The sequence below is a fragment of the Actinia tenebrosa genome, unplaced genomic scaffold (genome assembly GCF_029948245.1).
Source record: "Actinia tenebrosa isolate PJP-AT-01 unplaced genomic scaffold, QUT_ActTen_1.0 PGA_scaffold1__47_contigs__length_23844297, whole genome shotgun sequence".
Taxonomy (NCBI): Eukaryota; Metazoa; Cnidaria; class Anthozoa; order Actiniaria; family Actiniidae; genus Actinia; species Actinia tenebrosa.
Window position 1 is genome coordinate 21,089,277 of NW_028292578.1, and position 14,038 is coordinate 21,103,314.

The window sequence follows — 14,038 nt, forward strand, 5'->3', positions numbered from 1 at the left end:
TTTCTTTCTCTTTCCTTCTTTATTTCTTTTCTTCTTTGAAGACAGCCTGGAATGGCGAAATTATTTCGTGGGAGAGGGGAGGGGAGGAAGATTGGTTGTCACCTAACCACAGGAAGCCCTGTCCAGCATTAGATAGCGTGAGATGATGATCTTTCATTTCCTAGTCAACTGAAAAAAATCCCTACTTTTTATTATGGCTTGTAGGACAAAGGACGGCCAAAAAACCACAGGAATCCCGGTCATCGTGCTTGTCTCTTAGTTTTCATGATATTCCAAATACTTCAGAAATCAATATTTTGTTCTTTAGTATTGCCTTATAAAATTTACAATGCTTGGTTAAGATTTTTCCTTTATTTGTACAAGAGTAGATTACCAAAGACTGTCGCTAGCTTGTCGCTAGCTAGCTGTAGGGAGATATTGGGAGATTGGGCATTTCCCCCTTATCAGTTTGGTGACGTCATTACTTAATGAAGACCACAGGAACCCCAGCGAGCGGTTAAAAGTGAAACTAAAATGGGAGTAAAATCAGGTCATGGTCCATTCTGGAATGTGACGAGATAAAAAAACCCTTCTGCTTCTGTTAACCTAAAAAAATCCCTAGGAAGTTGCCCTCTAATCTTAAGATTACAGATCAATCTATCAAGAGTCAAAGAAGACTTTACAAACCGCTTCTTTGAAGGATTTCGATATCTTTTCAAGATGGAGGAAGAACAAGAAACCAAGTTTTGTAGCAACTGGTATGTCGGCTTTCTTGCTTTAATATCTCTTCTTATATCTTCCTAAAAGATCATTATTTCCCCCTCAAGACATAGACGAATTAGACTTCGTACTTCAGATGCAGTCAAAACTCAAAATATCTTCAAAATTACCCCAAACATTCGCGCGTTTATAACTGTTTGTTTGTCTTCATGTCGGGTTGGCAAGGTTAAAACAGAATTTCATAAGATTACTCTTAACTTTCATTGTACGTGTTAACCTGATGTTTTATTTATATAACATGTACTGCTACCAAAAGCATTTCCCCCTCTTCTATCAATCCATATCATCATTTATATATCTTTAAAGTTTTACTTTATTAGACATGTAAGAATTTGAAATATTTAAGTCATTTTTATTTGTCAAATTTGTACAACTAGTAATGTTGTTACACGTGAAAAAAGGCAAAACAGGGTCAATCTAAAAACACTTGAAGACTTGAAGTATCAATTGAAATTTTTACACTTTCGGGAAACGAAAAATAGAACATTATTGGCATTTATTGGAACAGTAAAAATACTATCAAGAGCCTTTCTCTATATTCACTAAACAGTTAAGTTGTCAAAGTCTCAAAAACTTCTCTTTATACATACTTCTATAGTGCATTCAATATTAAAAATGGTGATGTTTCTGTATTTTAGTATTGCTTTTATAGAATATTTTGGAACAATTTTGCTCGACTCTGTCCTCTGATATAAACACATTAATCAGCATGTGAGTTTTATTTCAAATATTTTGTAATTCCAGTAAGAAAAATATTCCTGCAAATAACTTTATGGTGCATGAGCATCATTGTCAACGCAATATCACTCGGTGTGATCGGTGTCAAGAGCCAGTTCCCAAGTCCCAATTAGACGAACATATTGAAGAGTACCATGCTAAGGTAAATGGAAATAGTTTTATAAATGATACTACTATTTATTCTATATCGGTTTGATAAGTTTTTTTTACTGATGATGACAAGCAGAACAGTTTTGTTGAGTGGGAATATTACCATGGAACTCTAACTTTTAAACCAATCATAAGGCAGTGTAAAGGCAGAAGCCAATCAGGAACAGGAACGAGAGCACAATCAGTATTATATTGAATCATGATGTTTCATTCCATATGGGAAGTTATGGGTATGGTAGCATCGATGCACTCACCTCTCACCTCTGGGGCTTCAGATTTGTTTCCTGCATGGACTTGGAACCACATGTGAGAAGAGTTTGTTTGGTTTCTTTTCTTTCAAGGGTTTTTCTCCAGGTTCTCTGGTTTTCCTCTCTCTACAAAACACATTAAATTCCAATTTGATCTGCGAGTTAGTTGTGCCCTGATCTTGACTGTGATTAGCCCAGAGGTTGTTTCAGGAGTCGTTCTGTGAATAGTCATGCCCTGACCTAGATCAGCCCAAAACTTGTTTAAAGGTTTGATCTTTGAGTTAGCCATGCACTGACTTTGATTGACCCCAAGGTATTTTCCCCAGAACTTGTTGTTAACATCTAAGTTTTCTGTAAGATATATCAATGATAAAAACTTGAGCCTTTTTGAATTTTTTCGTTTTGTTTTAAGGTCAAGTGTGAATGCGGAGAATCCATGGAAAAGATGCGCTTAGATGAGCACAAGGTACAAATTTTTTTTGTTATTTTAAGTGGGCATACATGGTATTGCTATATCATTTTACTTAATATCTGCTTTATTATAATTCTGTTCTACTATCAATCTATGAAACTAAAAATCCTCTTTTTTTCCTTGTAAGGAGGATGACTGCAAGAGCCGTAAAACTACCTGTCCATACTGCGAGCTAGAGTGTACTGTTGGAGAAATTGATTCCCATAAGGAATACTGTGGTAGTAGGACTGAATTATGTGAAAAGTGCAACTGCCGCATTCAATATCGTGACCTAGAAGAACATTTACAGAGTGATTGTACATTAAATAGCAATGAACCAATTGCGAACAATAATTCTACTAATGGGCCAAGCAGTCTACAAAATGGGCTTAGCAGAAACCGCCCTGAACAAATGGTGCAAAACTTTGGTTTTGGAGATTTTGGTGGTATAGCTTTAGCAGGAGGGCATGAAGTATTTCAGCGTTTGTTTACCTCAGGATTTGGGACATTACCAGTGGGAGACAGGTTTGGACAGGACCAATTTTTCGATAATAGAAATATGTTCTCAACTAATGTGGTGCCAAGAGATAATGTCATTGCAAGGGGTCCTTCCAATAACAGAAGGCAGGGAGAGGCAAGAAGAGAAAGAAATAGTCATTTTGTAGATAATCGAGTCAGGAATGATGACAGTGCTGCTCAGAGGAATGATCTTGAGAAAGATGAGCTGATGGCTGCATTACTAGCATGTGAAGATGATGGAGATTTTACTGGTGGAGAGAGCTATGCTGGATTCAAGGAACCACTACCTGGAATGAATCATTTGGAAGATAATCATTATAATTACATAGAGGATGATCAGGGTGCAGGTGCGTTAATAACATTGCTTCATCACCATCATCATCATCATCATCATCGTCATTATTATCATCAACATCATCAGTATCAACATAAATTATCCTACATCATCATCATCACCATCATCAACATCATCATCATGAACATTATTATCAGCACCATACGTCATCATCATCATCATCAACATCACTACCATCATCCCCATCATCATAATTATCATCAACAACAACATTATCATCACTTTACATGGATAAAACCATTACCATCATCATCAAAATCATCACTACCATCATCATCATCACCATCACCACCATCATCATCACCCCCACCACCATCATCATCACCACCACCATCATCATCATCACAATGAAATGTTATTAGCTATTGTAAGAAATGTTGCAAGACACTTTGCAATAGAGCCTTACATTGAAACCTTGATGTGTGACAAGCGAATCATATCTCAGAATTGGGCTATTATTGCAAAAATTAGCTAGCTTGATTCTAGCTTTTTCAATGATTGTAGCAATGCGTCAACCAGCTTATAAGACTAGTTTTTGGTATGTTACTTTAGGCAATTTTTGTGCATGATCTTCGTTTGCAATGAAACTGCAAGACAAGTTTCAAGGAATATTGCATGTCGTAACACAACCTTTGGTAACTAAAAAGTCACTAAACAGACCGTTAATTGTAAATTTGATGATAGAAAGGTAAAGACCTAAAACCTAAAAATATTATCAATTTGAGACTTTTTAAATTTTCTTTCTTTATGTGAACCTAGATCTTGATGAAACAGTTCTTCCTTGTGAATTCTGTGGAGGGCTCGTCAAAGCCCAAGACCTCATCCAACATCAAGTGAGTCTTGAGACAAGTTTAACTCAATATTAACTGATAGTATTAAATACTAACACATTTTGGTTTCCCTCCAAATACCCCAGCTTTTTGGGTGGCAATGAGCACTGTGTAAGAGTTAATTACCTCGAACGGAGGCAATAAGCCACATGTATAGGATTATTGCCGACGTTCAAGGTAATTAAGTATTTTATTTATCAATTGAGAAGGTTTTCTAACAAATGTTGCTCATTATAAATGCATAGTCTATATATAGTTATTAACTGGGTTAAAAACTAACTATATATTGACCTTGCATTTGTAATGAGGGTTATAACAAAAAAAATCTGTGTCAATTGAGAAATAAAGGAAGTTTACCAACCACCCACCTTCTAGTTTAAATCTCTAAGCTTTAATCCATCACAAGCTTCACTGCTATTCAGGTTGTACTTCATAATGGATGGAATCGTATGGCACGGCACGGCACAACACGACATTTATATTTTATTTACATTAGATTTCATTTCATTCCTCAGACAGGTTGTCAACTGGTTTCATCTGGTTCACCAAGTTTATACCCACAGCTTAGAAGTCAACCACGTTCTCTGCCTCCCTTAGACCTTGATCCAGTGAGTATATTCTTTTGTATACTGCAAAACAAAACAAGAACCCAAAAATGTCCGCTTATAATAGTGCTTCACGCAGATTCTAAAAATATCTTTAAGAGTGGCTGTCCGTAACGGTCGAGAATGGCGGGACAGCGAAGGAATTTTCAAATTTCTCATATTTTGTCAGAAGACACCCTTTGGTAAGCTCTTTTAAAAAATCCAGTTTAAAACTTCAAGCGCTTTTTTATGTTGGCGAATTTTACGAAAATCTAAAACTCGACTTCCGGTTTGCTCTGGACCGGTGTGAACAGCCCAAAATATTACCCATATTTAAGAAGGCCTCACTCGTTCAAAAATACTCCTAACGATCTGATACTTTTTCAACATTTTAACTAACTATCAGACTCCAAAAGGGATAAATAATATTTTTGGGAAAATATTTTGTTCTCGCTTTTTGGGATTTTTTTTCGATTGCATTTCAAGCAGCTACGACGCGAAGCAAATTTTAGCCTAAGTTGAATGCCCTAAATTATCACCTGGTATATATTTTATTTTCACTAATACTATATGATCTGAAAGCTTGTTTATTGTAATTCTTTTCCTGAAAGTATTAGCCTTGGAACGCAAATACTTCCTCGCGATTAATCGACTCTTCTATGTAGCATACGGCGGTCTAATTTCGGATTCAGAATCAAAGCGCCTGCTTTATAAATACTCAAAAACTTTCTTGGATCACCCAGAATGAACATTTTAATCGTAAACAACATTAGTTTGATGACTGTAAACTATACTCCAGCTATATATTATTGACTTATACTTTTGTACTGGAATATTTTAGAGAGTAAGGACTTAAGCGTACGAATTCTAAGTTAGAAAAAAACCTTTAGACCCCATCAAACGCAGGGTTTTTTTATTTTTCTCTTTTCTTTGTTTTTGTTGAATATACTTGCTCAAAATCCTCCCAAATTTCAATTAGTTCCACGTTATTCGTAGAAAAAACAAACTCATTTTTGTACTTTCTCAAAATTAATGGAATAAGTTAGAGGACACTATGATTGAATAAACAAACTGAATTAGTTGAGAAGCGTGGCACGTGAACGTCGATCACTTGTACCTTTCTTGAATTATATGAACTAAACAAACAACCTTTATGGTTTGTATTTTTTGTCTTTATCTCTTGTCAAAATTAATAATAACTAGTGACTAAAGTGCGTGCAGTTGCTTTCGTACTATTTCATTTAAGCCCCTTTCCCGATAACGTCACACATTTGATTCGCATCAACACTGCCTACTCTGTTTTTTATAAATCGTCCTTGTTTTAAGAGAAGTCAGTGGCTAACAAACCTGTTTCCTTTCTTATTCATTCGTCTAGAATGAACTGTTTGACAGGAACAATTGTATGGTTTCTATCAATTACGGCCGCAATCGTAAACTACATTCAAGGTATTTGGTGCTTTGCTCTTTTAGGGGAACAGGAACATGTAACTCTAGAGCCTCACAGAAAATCTGCAGCATTGTTACCTAGAGAGTTTTTAAGTCTGTCATTTTTCACCATTGGAACATATATCGTATTGGTCGTAAGTGACAGGGTGCTGTAGTTGGCAGGGCCGTAACCAGGGGGGGCACAGGGTGCACGTGCACCCCCACATAAAAGCTTAAGGTCCGCCGATTTTTTTATTCGATGTGCACCCTCCCTGTAAAAGTTCTGGTTACGGCCCTGGTTGGAAAGTCGAGATAGCTGCTTCTACAGTATTGTACTGGGAAAATTATCATCTTCCTCTATTGCGTTTGGGGAGATAGCAAGGTCTTCAGGGACGGTCTGGCCGAGTACTTGAAAAGACGCAAGCCGTCGGGACCTCGAGCACGTCTCATGACCTTTTCTACAAATTCTGGGTTTAACTTTCTTCCTAAGGTTTACTCAATGTTGAGCTTGTTGACCAAGTAGGTTCTCTGTTTTTTGATAAAGCGGTCAGACTTTTTATTTTCTTTGAGAGCCCAGCCTCTTCAGCAGATAAATCCGAGGTCCTCATATTACTAGACGAGAATTTTAGGGTCGGTAGAAACCCCAACCCCCTCTTCCAAGCTTTGTATTTGACGGCCTTAGCAAGATCAAATAGCGATTGTTTCTCAAGAGATTTCGACCATCTCTCAAGAGAAAAATGCTTTTCAAGAACAGAGAATCTTCGCACTCGCACGCAGCCGCCGCCAGAGCACCATACCTTCATTTAATTAAGAATGTAGTTTACTATTGCGGCTGTAATTGATAGAAACCATACAATTGTTCCTGTCAAAATGTTAAAAAAAAGAATAAGAAAAAGAAAAAAAAAACCGGCTGCTCAGCTCGACGATTAGCTTGCCTACTGAGCAGCTATTACCTGAATCTTGGCTATAAACATTAATGTTGTAAAGCATAATTTGATATATATATATATATATATATATTTAAATCAAACTCATAAATAATTCATGAGGAAAACACAATAGAAATCACGACCATGAAGGAGGTTTTATATCTGATATAGATTCGTCTTCATTTGCATAAACTTAAACTTGGATTTTCTTGGCCAGATTCACTTCAATTTTGAAAATTTTAGTGAAACACAAAGGAACTAACCTAGACGTTTGATAAGCAATCTACAGTATGAGTGGCCGTGTTGTATTCGATATACAATCACTCGGCTACGCCTCGTGTTTGTATATCGGATACAACACGGCCACTCATTCTGAAAAAAACGTCTGTCTGATGAGTGCGTAAGCACGAAACTCGGAGTTACAGTGAACATGTCTCGTCTTTAATCCAATCTTTACTATATATCTGTTGCTCTGCATCCCTACGCATCGAGCACTGTTTCACCAGTATAGACCACATTACATACTTTGTTATATATATATATATATATATACAGCCATTTGCAAAAATTATGGCCGTTTCAAATATAAATACAACTATATCGAAAGTATATCAGACAGGGCGGGATATCATTCTTGATATTTTTTTCCAGAAAGCCCTAATGATAGACAACTTGAAAAATATATAGTGGAAGATATCCCATAATACTTGATATGCTTTCGATATACTCGTATATGTATTGGAAGCGGCCATAGTTTTTGCAAATGGCTGTATATATATATATATATATATATATAATATGTTATTATTATTGGTAAAAAGATACTTGTTGTTCCTGTCAAACAGTTTATTCTAGGCGAATGAATAGGAAAGGAAACAGGTTTGTTAGCCACTGACTTCTCTTAATGAAACAAGGACGATTTTTGGCTTTTTCATTTAGAATCAAGTTAAATCAATCAATTCTGAAACCCCATATAAAAACAAGCAAAAACAGCAACAAAAGAGAAGGGAAAAAAAGCAGAGTAGGCAGTGTTGATGCGGATCAAATGTGTGACGTTATCGGGAAAGGGGCTTAAATGAAATAGTACGAAAGCAACTGCACGCACTTTAGTCACTAGTTATTATTAATTTTGACAAGAGATAAAGACAAAAAATACAAACCATAAAGGTTGCTTGTTTAGTTCATATAATTCAAGAAAGGTACAAGTGATCGACGTTCACGTGCCACGCTTCTCAACTAATTCAGTTTGTTTATTCAATCATAGTGTCCTCTAACTTATTCCATTAATTTTGAGAAAGTACAAAAATGAGTTTGTTTTTTCTACGAATAACGTGGAACTAATTGAAATTTGGGAGGATTTTGAGCAAGTATATTCAACAAAAACAAAGAAAAGAGAAAAATAAAAAAACCCTGCGTTTGATGGGGTCTAAAGGTTTTTTTCTAACTTAGAATTCGTACGCTTAAGTCCTTACTCTCTAAAATATTCCAGTACAAAAGTATAAGTCAATAATATATAGCTGGAGTATAGTTTACAGTCATCAAACTAATGTTGTTTACGATTAAAATGTTCATTCTGGGTGATCCAAGAAAGTTTTTGAGTATTTATAAAGCAGGCGCTTTGATTCTGAATCCGAAATTAGACCGCCGTATGCTACATAGAAGAGTCGATTAATCGCGAGGACGTATTTGCGTTCCAAAGCTGATACTTTCAGGAAAAGAATTACAATAAACAAGCTTTCAGATCATATAGTTTTAGTGAAAATAAAATATATACCAGGTGATGATTTAGGGCATTCAACTTAGGCTAAAATTTGCTTCGCGTCGTAGCTGCTTGAAATGCAATCGAAAAAAAATCCCAAAAAGCGAGAAAAAAACATTTTCCCAAAAATATTATTTATCCCTTTTGGAGTCTGATAGTTAGTTAAAATGTTGAAAAAGTATCAGATCGTTAGGAGTATTTTTGAACGAGTGAGGCCTTCTTAAATATGGGTAATATTTTGGGCTGTTCACACCGGTCCAGAGCAAACCGGAAGTCGAGTTTTAGATTTTCGTAAAATTCGCCAAAATAAAAAAGCGCTCGAAGTTTTAAACTGGATTTCTTAAAAGAGCTTACCAAAGGTTGTCTTCTGACAAAATATGAGAAATTTGAAAATTCCTTCGCTGTCCCGCCATTCTCGACCGTTACGGACAGCCACTCTTAAGACTCAGACAAACATTGCATTCTGTTTAACTGTGTTGGGTGTTATAGTACAGTTTTTGTATGACTGTGAAAAGCTCAGTGCCGTATGCATACCTTGCCGTGACTGTGATGGTTTCTAGAATTTTGATTGGTTGAATTATTTCTCACGCAATGTGATTGGTCTGACAGTGCCGTGACCTTGGCTTGACCGTGTCTGCGCTGTGTTTATGCCGTGTTCCGGGTATTTGATTGGATAAAGAGTAAATTTTCAAGCAGTGTGATTGGTCTGGCGTATCACTTGCTGTGTGACGACTGTGTTTGTGCCGGGAGGTTTTCACAGTCATACGAAAACTGCTCTACAAACAGATTTTATTATTTTTACTTAAATTTTACTACTCTGATTGGCTAGGAAAATTATCTGCGGAAAATGAAGTTTGTTTGTCTGAGTTTTCCATTTGTCTTCATTTTTATGACGACATTTGTGAGCTGTACTATAGAGGTAGTACCACTGCAGCTTTTACTTACATTCTTTCATGTTTTTTTTTTGTTCTGTTTTTGTAGTGTTCAGATGAAGACCAGGAACACAATGGGGCTATAGGTAATGATTTGATAAAATAAATGGATAGGTGGGATAGGATGGAAGGATGGATGAAAAGGTTGGAATGGGATTGGAGGATGAATATGGCAGATATATTGATATATAGATGAATATGTGGAATTGGATTGGGTGGACAGATTAATGGGTGGATGGATGGGGACAGGATGGGATGGATGAATGAATAAATGGGTAGATGGATGGATGGATAGATGGATGGATGGATGGATGAATGGGTAGATAGATGGATGGATGGATGGATGGATGGATGGATGGATGGATGGATGGATGGATGGATGGATGGATGGATGAATGGATGGATGAATGGATGAATGGATGGATGGATACTATGGATAGGTGAATGGATGGATGAATGAATGAATGGGTAGATGGATGGATGCATGGGTGGATGGATGGATGGATGAATGGATGGATGAATGGATAGATGGATTGATGGATGGATGGATGGATGGATGAATAGATGGATGAATGGGTAGATGGATGAATGGATTGATGGATTGATGGATGGATGGATGAATGGATGGATGAATGGATAGATGGATTGATGGATAATTAGTTCAATGGATGGATGAATGGATTTGACTGGGAATGGATTGAATAGGTGACTGAATAAGTGGGATAGATGGGTTAAAGAAAGAATTAAAATCAAGAAGTAAATTAAGGACTAAATGAATCAAATGACAAATCAAAAAAGATGAATGAATGAAAGTCTAAAAATACCATATCATTTTCTCTATTGCTTGACTTGTGTACAGTAGCCAGCTTGGATAGCAGTATTAAGGCGCTAACTTGAGATATCTTGTTAAGAACTAGTGTGAGCTGTGTCGGTGTTTCTAATGAAACAGTAATGATGAAAAGGTAAATTTTACACCGTGAAAAGATGAAAAAACTTACTGACGTTGCGGACGCTAGTCCTTTGTCGGAGTAAAAGAATGCTAACTTGTTAAGATTCTTCTGTTGATTGTGATTTCAGAACCTCATTACGAGACGTTGCTTCCTTGTGAGTTCTGTCAAGAGCTGTTCCCATCTGATTCCCTCATTGGTCACCAGGTAATTCTCTAGTTCACCTTGCCTCCATTCTCTATATCATTTCTCCACTTTGAGATGATCGAAGTCAGCGCATGGCTAAGTCACAGATCAAAATGGGGTTAAGTGTGTTAAGTTTTTTTCGGAGGGAGGGAAACCAGAGACCTAACAAACTCTTTTCACATGCAAAACCAAGACCCCAGAGGTGAGATTCAGTTGTACTACTGCTACAACATTCTTCATCCCCTTAGACTTACAGCAACAGAAAATGCTGTTACCACGATCCCTTTTCCCTCAAAAAGGTGTCCTGTTTTACTTCAATGCTATGGTAGCCGGCAAGATTTAATGCCTTGTCTTCTATTGTAGAGCATCTGTGATCCTGATAGAAGCCGTCCTGCTTCTGCCATCCACACCTTCCAAGGTTCATTCTTCGAATCAGACCAACAAGGTCTCAACAATTCTCCACCTCAGACTAGAATCAGACCTCCTCGCCCCAGCAGACCAGTTGTTACCAGCGGAAGCCCTGACGAGCAAGATGTGAATTTATTCCACCCTGCTTCGGATTTGCGTCCTTCAAGAAGAGTAACATCTGGCAATGAAGGGAATACTCGTCTGTTTAATCCAGCTGGAGATGACGACAACAGCAGTAGCAACAACAGAAACATTATCAGTAGCAGCAGCAATGACAACAGCAGACGCTTAGCTTCAGGAAACTCTAGATCTCAGAGGAACAACGAGGTTCATTCTCGCCGCCGTGGACCACCTTCGAATAGCGTGCCACTGACTGTCCGCAATGGACAAGCATCACGAGGCCCCATGAAAACCCAAGTCAACAGGAAGACAACAAGCCAACATCTGTCTCGACCTTCAAGAGTTGCTAGTGATGATAAAAAAGAGGAATGCGTAGATGTTTTACCAAAGCGGTCGTCACCTAAAGTTACAAGCTCCTCTAGATATGGTACCAAGTACAGCGGACTGCAAGAAAGTGGGAAGAACTCTCTCAACAATGATAATGAGTTGTCTGTGTCAAGTGTTAATGGAAGGTACAGGAATGGGACAAGAAATGAACCAACAGGAGATGAACTTCCTTGGGTAAGAATAGAAAGTACCTTAACTAAAGAATCATAAAATGACCCTTTAAAATTATAACCTGAACCCTTAAGATCATTGTTAAAGTATTTTTTAAATCAGAACTTACTGCATCGGGAAATTTTGAAATTTTAGGAGATGCGCCCATTGCAAGAAACTGTAGCGACATACTCAGCTACAGCCAGTCAACGTCCGCCTAGGAAGGGGACATCTTCAGGAGGTCGCCCATTCCAACACTCCACTGAAACACGAAAACAAATGTCTAGGCTTGCACCTTCTTTCGATAAACCACTAAGAAGTATGGATAGTCAAAAAGAAGGGTCAAAAACCCAGACTCGCACAGGTAAGAAGGCTACTCCTTCAGGAAGAAATGAGCAGAGGACTGGATCTGAAAGAGGCGCGCAAGGCACATCGGGTAGACTTCATTCGTCTACAAAATCCAAGACCAAGAAAAAGATTGTGTAGCTCGCGTGCGGCAAATGAAGATTTAAAATCATATCTGGTCTTGAAAAGAAAGATAAATCACAATCCGTAGAGTTTAATGGATAAGAATGTGTAATTTAAGTAAATGACACTCCTTATTGGAGCTGCAAAAATTAGTGAAAGTATCTTAGGAATTTTATATTCTGTGTAAAAAAATCGTAAAAAAATTTGGAATTGTGGGAGATATATTCAGAGATAGGTGGCACCTCTATTTAACGGACACCTTTGGGAATAGAGGTTTGTTTTACAGTAAATATGGAAAGATACGGGACAGTATAACTGGTTATCTAGTCTTCTTTAATGCGCGATTACACGGAGAAATTTTCTCTGCAACTTGTTTCGCAACGTTGTACCACAAGATGCAAGAGTGTTTACACGGTGCAAAGGAGAAGCAATTGCTGCCAAAAGTAGAAACGACATCTTCCTTTTGCAACACTTGCTGCAATTTTTTTTTTCAAATCGCGCTGTAGGTTACGCGTTGCAATGCTTTATGCAACATCTAACGTAACGTCCGGTGTTGTGCGAGAATTTGCAGAGAAAATGTCCGTGTTATCGCGCCTTTAGCACCCGTTTTAGGGTCGTCACGCCACGCGATTCCTCAACGTATGTTCTGCTTACTCAGCCATCCGTTTGACGAGGGATGTTTGTTTATAGGCGTACCACTCTATCTGTAAATTTAGTGATTAAATAATTCATTTTTGTATAGTTTTCATGGCATATAACTTAGTTTTAAAAAATGTGTAAACTAATGTCATATTAGACAATAAAATCCGTAGTTCTGAAAGTGGTTCCCTGTATTTTATTTCTGACTATATTATTCACTCAGTGTTGTTGATATACCGATATATACACTCTTGGCGCGCATGCATTTGTACCTCATAACGCTAGAAAATTTCAGCTCTTTCCCTAGCTTTCTTGAAGCATTTTTGGCTCCCATCGAAAGCACAAGAAAGTGTAGAAATGGCATTAAACATTTTCCGCTTAAAATCAGGCACGACCTTAAATTGATGAGTATGTGCGCGAAAGGTCCCTCTTATTTCCATTAATTTATTAAATCAGGACCATACTTCCAGACATCGAGTGCTGGACCGTCGTATGGCAGCGCGAAGCATTTACGGCTACTCCGGAGATTTCGGAGAATTATAAACTGATCAGAAAGCTCGACCGAAGCCTAAGGGAGAGGTTAGTCGGCCCCTAGACCATAGATGATTAACCCCTTGCTATGACCAGCATACTCGAAATTTTAATAGGACGTTTGCATGATGGTGTCATTTGACTCCCACTACCAAGATGCTTCGCGAATTTTCTTTCTTATTTAAATTCGTATTCCTTCATGAGAAGAGTAAGACAATTGGTGCTAATTAACTGAACAAAAGAAAGCGTGCAAGGGAGTGTGGTAGTAGAGGTCAATGACGCCATCATGCAAACGTGCTATTGTGATGCTGATGGCTTTGAACGAATACACACTTCTTTCCATGTGGGATGCGTTTTGCAAAACGTACCTGGCGTCATATACTGATTTACACGCAGACTCAGTGAAAAAAATTTAGATCCGTAAAGACTGCCAATATTTTTAGAGGGAAAGAAACAGAAAGTGAGAGAAAAAGAGGGAGAGGGTTTAATGTTTAAAAACAGCTGGAAATCTGTTCAGTTAATT

The 14,038-nt window shown here is 37.6% G+C and overlaps 1 protein-coding gene across 1 annotated transcript; it reads left to right on the forward strand.

Moving 5' to 3' along the window:
* The first annotated feature begins 13 nt into the window (after positions 1-13).
* On the forward strand, positions 14-13,165 carry LOC116288819 (TRAF-type zinc finger domain-containing protein 1). Its single transcript, XM_031695661.2, has 10 exons — positions 14-737; positions 1,504-1,639; positions 2,308-2,361; positions 2,495-3,212; positions 3,980-4,053; positions 4,566-4,658; positions 9,729-9,765; positions 10,757-10,833; positions 11,176-11,901; positions 12,034-13,165. The coding sequence occupies exons 1-10, from the start codon at positions 700-702 to the stop codon at positions 12,361-12,363; spliced, it is 2,283 nt and encodes a 760-aa protein (XP_031551521.1). The 5' UTR covers positions 14-699; the 3' UTR covers positions 12,364-13,165.
* Positions 13,166-14,038: the final 873 nt, after the last annotated feature.